The following is an 8257-nucleotide window of genomic DNA, read 5'->3' on the forward strand; positions in this document are numbered from 1 at the left end:
TTAAAACAAATCATGAGTACTTATTCCAAATGTTTAAAATAAATATGTATATTAAGCATATAAGAGTACCTCATGAAATTCTTTTTTTAAGCCTAGCAAGACATACACAATAATGATGCATAACAATATGGTTCAAACAAGTACCATTTATATTGTTATTTTGTTATATTTTCTATTACCTTTTAAATTTTGATATAATTAATATAAATGCGTTTTCTCATATTTTAACATTTGTCAAATAAGTTTTTTTTTAAATTAATCAAAATAGTTAACAATAATATTAATCAAAAATTATATTTAGTTATAACTTTCCAGCTAGATTCTATTGAGATGATCTGATTATAAATTTTATTTAGATTCGTTAACCATAATAATTATAATAATTAAAAAGTAATATTAAATCAATTTTTTTTAGAAAAAACATCATAAATGGTCCCTGTGGTTTCCCAAAATCTGAAGTTTAGTACCCGTGGTTTAGAAACGTCATAGTTGGTCCCTGTGCTTTCAAAACTTTTGACAGTTGATCCTTATCCCTAATTCCGTTAAATTTTGTCCGTTAATTGAAGGTCATTTTCATCATTTCACTACCACAGGGACCATTTATGATGTTTTCTCTTATTTAAAAAAAATGAAATAAATGAAATAATACTCTCTCTCTCTCTCTCTCTCTCTCTCTCTCTCTCTCTTCCCGATCAACACACACAAACACACATTAACAACCATGAAATACCTAACCTAAATCTTCAACACCTTCAACTAAATGTTTCTGAAAATCGGGAGAGTGTAAGTACAAGGAACTTGAGTAACTACAATGGATTTAAGGATTTGAAATCGAACCTTAAAGATTACCCAACGTACACACAACACACACACATAGACTCGATTAATCTTCGACACTCTCCATCACCGACAAAACCCCTTCATCTCTGACAATCCCCTTCCTCCACTTACACATCTACAGATTACACACCTAAAATCAATACACATACAAACTTACAGATCTAGAAATTGACACACACACTTATGATTGGTTTGGGGAAGAACATCGATCGATTCCTATTCGATAGATGCAGGGCATCTACACTTGGATAATTCTTCAAGATATGCAGTGCATCTACACTTTGATTCTTCTTCAAGATCTTCGATTGAATCCACTTTGTCACTTTTAGGTTTAAGTGATCGAAGTAGGATGAAAGGCGGTCAGATTTGGCTATGGAGATGAAGGAAACGAGCATGAGGGGGAAGAAAAAGAAGGAAGAACCTGAAAGTCATTGATCGAAGAAAAAGAAGGAAGAACGTGGAGCAATCACTTCATTTAATTGTCAAGAAGATTGGGGGTTTAAAAGGATCTTACTGGTCTGATTATAGCTTTTTTGTTGCAAATTGAAAGCCCAAACTTTCTAGGTAACAAAATCAGAATTCTTGTTTGGATATTTAATATTGAGGATTTTGTAGTAGCTTTTCAATATATTTTTCTGGGGTTCCTCTAATCTTGAAACAAGGATTAACATCATGCTGTGCGTTTTCAAATTTTCAAGTGTATGTGTGTGTTTGGAGTTTTTGAAGAAGGGTGAGGGAGGAAGATGATGGGGGTGATGCTGATATTTTTGGCTCGTGTGTGTGTATGTGTGTGTGTGTGAGAGAGAGAGAGAGAATATTATTTCATTTTTTTTTATTTTTTTTAAATAAGAGAAAACATCATAAATGGTCCATGTGGTAGTGAAATGACGAAAATGACATTCAGTTAACGGACAAAACTTAACGGAGTTAGGGATAAGGACCAACTGTCAAAAGTTTTGAATGCACAGGGACCAACTATGACGTTTCTAAACCACGGGTACTAAACTTCAGATTTTGAAAAACCACAGGGACCATTTATGATGGTTTTTTTTTTTTTTTTATATATGCACTACCTGCAAAATGGATGTCATTTATCCACTTGAATGATATATGTTTAATATATTTGTATCTTATATTTAAAATAATTATAATATTTTATACATGAACTTAAACTTGATGGTTATTGAGATAATTAAATTTAAATATATGTCTATATGCATTCATTTGCCTAGTATAATGTTGAATCGACCCAATTAAATAATAAGAAGAAAATGGGTAAAACACCTTACATCAGACAGACCCGGCCCGATCCTCAGAGGTGGTTCGTTGTATACGGGAGGCGCCTCGTTTTAACATTTGAATTTTGTACGAAGCGGAGATGCCCCCCCCCCCCCCAATTTGTCAAATATATACGCACTCTTTGTAGCCGTTAGCAAAACTCAAATCCTCCACACTCTGTTCTCTCTCGCCAAATACATTTTCAACCTGTCAGACAAAAATCAAAATTCAACTTTGTAAAAACACTCGTTCCATCCAACAATCTCCGATCTTGATCAATTCTTCCTTTTCAAGCACAGGTAAAAAAAATTCTGGCATTCGCTTTTGCTTTGGTGTTCTTATTGTTTTGGGATCTTGATGGGTAATTAGACTTATTTTAAGGTATGGAATATAAAAGGAGCACAACGTCAATGACGCCGGATCATAATGGGAAAGCGGGAGTTGGAATGGTAGCCAATCCGATGCCGTTTCTCACTCCTAGACCCGAGCGGAGGCGTCCGGAATCTAGAGGTATCGATTGGAATTCTAGTAAAGTTGAGAAAGATCGTGGTGAAGTTAACATCCAAGTTTTGCTCAGATGCAGGTACACTTTCTTCATTTTTTTTTTCGATTTCTAGTTAGGTATTTAATTTCATGTGCGTTTAGGGTATGTTAAAATTCAGCTTATAGCACTGATTCTTAATTGACTGTCATGTTGTGGGGGATTTGAATTGGATTGTATTGTTCGAATCAAACCAGGGTTTGTACACGTACATTTCGTTAACTATTCTTAGATTTTGTTTCAAGGCTTGTTTTGTTCATGTATTCACAGGCCCTTAAGCGAGGAAGAACAAAAGTGCAACGTACCAAAGGTGATAACATGCAACGAACACAAAAGAGAAGTAGCAATATTGCAAAATGTCGCCAACAAACAAGTAGACAAACTCTTCACCTTTGACAAGGTACATCCCTGAATCTATAATTACCATGAATGTGATTCAAAAAGTTATCTAATTCTTATTCCTTTTTAAAGGTTTTCGGGCCCAAAGCACAACAGAGATCAATATACGACCAAGCAATCTTTCCTATTGTAAATGAAGTGCTTGAGGGCTTCAATTGCACAGTTTTTGCATATGGTCAAACTGGTACTGGTAAAACATATACAATGGAGGGAGGGATGAGAAATAAGGGTGGAGACTTACCTGCTGAGGCAGGGGTAATTCCAAGAGCAGTTCGCCAAATCTTTGATACCCTAGAGGCTCAAAATGCTGATTACAGCATGAAAGTTACTTTCTTGGAACTTTACAATGAAGAAATAGTTGACCTTCTTGCCCCTGAAGACAACACCAGATCTTTAGATGAGAGGCAAAAGAAGCCAATTTCGTTGATGGAAGATGGGAAAGGCTGTGTTCTTGTAAGAGGTTTGGAAGAGGAAGCTGTATACAGTGCAAATGACATATATACCCTCCTGGAACGAGGTGCAGCCAAAAGGCGTACAGCAGACACCTTGTTAAACAAACACAGCAGTCGTTCTCATTCAGTTTTTACAATAACTGTACATGTGAAACAAGCAACTGTTGGAAGTGAGGAACTTATTAAATATGGGAAGCTTAATCTTGTTGATTTGGCAGGGTCAGAAAATATTTCCCGGTCAGGTGCCCGAGATGTAAGGAAACAGATATATCTTATTCTTTTGTCTTTCACAATTCTTGATTTTTTTTTTTACTGTTTTTTATTTACTTTTGTTCATTGTAGGGTAGAGCAAGGGAAGCTGGAGAAATAAACAAAAGTTTGCTTACATTGGGTCGTGTCATTAATGCACTTGTGGAGCATTCTGGTCATGTTCCATACAGGTTTGTATTCATAATATTTCTGTTAACTTCTAGTAAAAATCCATAGGGAAAATTAACAGATTTATAATGGTTTTTCTGGTCATGTTCTCATATGTTGCTTTGTACAGAGATAGTAAGCTGACAAGGCTGTTAAGAGACTCACTTGGTGGAAAGACCAAAACCTGCATCATTGCAACAGTTTCTCCATCTGCTCATTGTTTAGAAGAAACATTAAGCACTTTAGATTATGCACATCGTGCTAAAAACATTAAAAACAAACCAGAGGTCAGAATTTATAATGGCTATCCCCTTGATTTTCTTTTATATACATTACCCGTATCTGAATTCATATATTTTGATACAGGCAAATCAGAAGATGTCTAAAGCTATGCTTCTCAAAGATATGTATTTGGAAATTGAAAAAATGAAACAAGGTTTGATGACTCACACTGCCATTGTCCATAGTTTTTTTATGCATAATATAGTTAGAAGTTATGATTCTATTGAAATATAAACAGATCTTAGAGCAGCTAGGGAAAAGAATGGTGTATACATTCCACATGAAAGATATGCACAGGATGAATCTGAAAAGAAGGTATGCATATTTTAATCTCATTAGCATACCATCTTTTCATTTATAATGTTATATTGTTGTTATGTTGATCATTGTATCATTTTACAGTTGAAGAGTGAAAAGATTGAGCAGCTGGAGATTGATCTAAGCATCAGTGAGAAGGTACTACTCCTTCCTCTGTTTCTAAGAGAAATATATCAAATACTACTTGACGAATCATTTATCAATTAAATTTTTTTATTTAAATGCAGCAAGTAGATAAATATCGTGAACTCTATGAAAGTGAAGAAGAAAAAAGATTGAGTCTTGAAAGCGATCTCAAAGATTGCAAGGTATGCAATGGACATTGAACTTACAAGTGGATATAGTTTTTAATTTTTTTTTTATCTCATATTCCCTGTGTACACATTCAGGAAGATTTGGAAAAAAGTAACAAGTCCTTACTGGATATTCAAGGAAAGCATAGGGAAGCCATGTCAATGTTGAAGAAAAAGGAATCTTTCATCTCCAAACTTTTAGATTCAGGTCAAACATAAATCTTGACTTTAACTAATCCATTAGCTTCTTTTTATGCAAAAAATTTTATATTTTTCAATCTTGTCATCAAAACAGAAAACTGTCTAGTTGAACATGCAAAAGGTCTGCGTAACAAATTACAAGATGCATCAGAAGACATTACTGGATTGTTTTCAAAAATAGGTATATTGTTTTTTCCTCTTTTTAATAATTATATTTGTTATGCTGTATGCATAAAAAGTAAAGAGTAAAGTATGTTGCTGTTTCCTGCAATTTGCTTAATAACAAAACTAACCAAAGATAAATTTTCATGTATAGATTATAAGAGCAAGTTAGAAGCAGAAAACCAAGGGCTACTTTTGTCATTTGGTTGTGAGCTCGATCACAGCCTAAAAGATCTACAGAAAGTTGTATTGAGTTCAGTTTCACAACAGCAGCAACAAATGAGATGCATGGAAGAACATGTCTCTGTGTTTCTTGATACTAAACATGATGTAAGAAATTAGTTCTATTGTTTTCCAAATCATTTTTAAATTTTGCAATTTCTGATTTACTGAATTTATTTATCAACCAGAAAACTGAGGTTTTGGAATCAAGGATCAAGAACATAACAGAGACATACACATCAGGCATGAAGGTATTAAAGGAGCTTGTTGACACACTGCAAACAGAAGCTTCTTCTGATTTGGTTCATATGAAGTCCAGAATATCAGATCAAACATTGGCAATCGAAAATGTAAGAAATCATTAAATAAAATTTAAGGTTAAATAGTTAATAAAAACAAATCAATGATGTGAAACATTCTTTCATGCAGATCTTTGAGAATGCAGTCATGGAGGCTAAAAATGTCACATGTGATATTCAGAATTCTATAGCTGATCAGAAGCAAATGCTGGCTGTATCTGTTCAACAACATGAAGAGGTATAAACACATCACAACAAGGGTGTTCTTATTTTAACTCTTAAATTTTATAATTATATTGTTACTCGTTTCATAGTTTATATCTCATATTTTGTTTTTTATTTGTGTAGGGACTACATAAAAGTTTGGAGACTTCACACGAAATCTCAAGGGCAGTAATTGGTTTCTTCAACAATCTGAGTCAGCGAGCTACCAAACTCATGAAAGTTCTTGAAGAAAATCATAAAACAAGATCACATCAGCTAAATGCATTTGAGAAGAATTTCAAGGTAAAAAGGCAATAGGAACCATAGCTGTTAAAAATTTTAAATGACCATTTTGCCCTTGGACAAAACTGAAAAAAGATTAATATACTCTAAAGTTTATAAACCAGTCTATAATCTATTTCCTATTTAACAGGAAGATGCAGCCAGAGAAGAACAATTGGCAATAGAAAACATTTCAACAATCTTGAAGAATTTGATAGCAAAACAAACTTCAAGGGTAAGTAGGAAAAATTCATCCTGTTTTCATATATACATGTCATATAAAAAAAGATTATTAAATTCTAATAATCCATATGTTGTTGTCATCCAACTTCATTATCAGGTTTCTGAGGCATCACAAAATCTTGACAACTTAAGTTCACAAGACAACAAGATCTTGCTGCAAGACATATCCAACATGTTGCAGACATCAAATGATGGAAAGACTGAAGTGAATGAATATATAGAAAAGGCGAAAACTCATTATACAGAAGCCATGTTTATTTCAACTCAAAATCAATCAATGATGGAGAATTGCTTTGAGGATTGGTAAGATTTTTTTGAAGCATTCGATTAACTTTTGCTAATTTGTTGAAGTCACTGATTTTATTTTTTTATATTCATGCAGTACAAATAAGGTTGGAAAATCCTTGCAACACTGGAACAATACAGAGTTGGTGATTAATCGTGTTAATGAGAGCAGCATAGTTGAGACAGAGTTCTTTATAAGGTAATACTACATATCATATACTTATATTAATTTAATAATGGTATAAAAAGTATAAATGAAACGACCTAAGGGGCATAATAGTCATTTTAAATGCAACATGGACCAAAAATGTTACAAAAATAGCCAGTAAGGACCAAAGTTGCAAAACAGGTTTATTTTATGACATGATCTAAAAAAAGCACCTAAACATAGGGACCAAACATGTAATTTAGTCTTTATTTTTGCATGTTCTTGACCACTTAATCTTTTGTTTAGTGAAAAACTTCATGTAAACAAACTTAGAAGTGAAGAGATTGCTTCAACACACGTGTCAATGGATGCAAAATTCCATTCAGATGCTACAGATTTGAAAGCATCTGTTATTGGTAATCTTTGTGAATTAATCCCTTTTTTTTGTTTATAAAACATATGAACCAATAACTTAATCGGGTGAATAAATTGTGTCACAAGCAGATTCACTCATGGTGGATAAAGAAATGAAGAAAGAAATTGATTCTGTGTCAAAGACATGCTTACATCACCTTACATCCTTAGAAGATGAACATGATGATAGAACAAAAAACATGCTAAACCAATCCGAGTGCCTAAAGAAAGATTACAAGGTACAAATTATGATTTTTTTTTATTGCTTAAAACAAGAAAACGTGATTTTTGTGTTAATATGTGTAACAGGTTGATGATGATTCTGGTGTAAGAAAACGTGAAATAGATGTGCCTAGTTTGATATCCATAGAGGCAATGCGAACACTTGCTTTTGAAGATCTTTTAGCAACAAATACTGCTTATGAAAACCGACAAAAGTGTGTGGAAAATGGAAGCAAAGTGAAACATCATCAACATTTAAGCTCGGGGTCTCCTAACCGATGTCCTTTTGCAGATGTTAACTAATTTTTTGGTGTAAAAGGATATGTCAAGGTGAAAGAGCTTTTTAAAGCATATATATAATTATAGTTTCGTGTTCTTAGTGAAGTTCGAAACTTTGTTATGCACTCATCTACTAATGAGTGAGAATGTTGTAATGACATTTGAGTAAAATGAATTTTGATTCGTGTTATCATTTATCTTGTGTTCGTTTTGGATGTGGCAATCGGGCGGGTCGGGGGAGTTTGGTAACGGTCATAATGGGACGGGTTGACCCGTTAATGTTCAAATAGGTAGGTTGTAATCATTTGAACACAAATTTAGTCAACTTTAAACCTGTTTGACCCGTTTCCTTTTAAAAGATTAATTTTAAAATATAATAGGTAGGTTGTAATCATTTGAACACCCGTTTCCTAAACTTATTAATAAAATATAATCCAAATTCATTTGTTTTTGTATGGAAAGATGTAAACACTAGT

At 33.4% G+C, this 8257-nt stretch overlaps 1 protein-coding gene across 1 annotated transcript; it reads left to right on the forward strand.

Annotated features, from left to right (window-relative positions):
- Positions 1 to 2273: 2273 nt before the first annotated feature.
- On the forward strand, positions 2274 to 7978 carry LOC145153746 (ATP binding microtubule motor family protein). The gene is made up of 22 exons (XM_079075494.1): positions 2274 to 2417; positions 2500 to 2701; positions 2930 to 3059; positions 3131 to 3763; positions 3853 to 3950; positions 4058 to 4214; positions 4294 to 4363; positions 4448 to 4524; positions 4612 to 4665; positions 4755 to 4835; positions 4917 to 5028; positions 5116 to 5202; positions 5338 to 5513; positions 5594 to 5755; positions 5835 to 5942; positions 6053 to 6211; positions 6342 to 6425; positions 6531 to 6736; positions 6816 to 6917; positions 7173 to 7282; positions 7371 to 7519; positions 7590 to 7978. The coding sequence occupies exons 2-22, from the start codon at positions 2502 to 2504 to the stop codon at positions 7803 to 7805; spliced, it is 3171 nt and encodes a 1056-aa protein (XP_078931620.1). The 5' UTR covers positions 2274 to 2417; positions 2500 to 2501; the 3' UTR covers positions 7806 to 7978.
- Positions 7979 to 8257: the final 279 nt, after the last annotated feature.

The sequence above is a fragment of the Lactuca virosa genome, chromosome 1, assembly GCF_052849685.1.
Source record: "Lactuca virosa cultivar CGN04683 chromosome 1, Lactuca_virosa_CGN04683_v6, whole genome shotgun sequence".
In the NCBI taxonomy this organism is placed as follows: domain Eukaryota; kingdom Viridiplantae; phylum Streptophyta; class Magnoliopsida; order Asterales; family Asteraceae; genus Lactuca; species Lactuca virosa.

Excerpts from the sequence above, each read along its gene's own strand:
- LOC145153746 (XM_079075494.1), top strand. The coding sequence starts at position 2,502 with ATGGAATATAAAAGGAGCACAACGTCAATGACGCCGGATCATAATGGG. Across the intron at positions 5,756-5,834 it reads AAACATTGGCAATCGAAAAT|ATCTTTGAGAATGCAGTCAT; the intron begins GTAAGAAATCAT and ends TCTTTCATGCAG. Across the intron at positions 6,737-6,815 it reads GAGAATTGCTTTGAGGATTG|TACAAATAAGGTTGGAAAAT; the intron begins GTAAGATTTTTT and ends ATATTCATGCAG.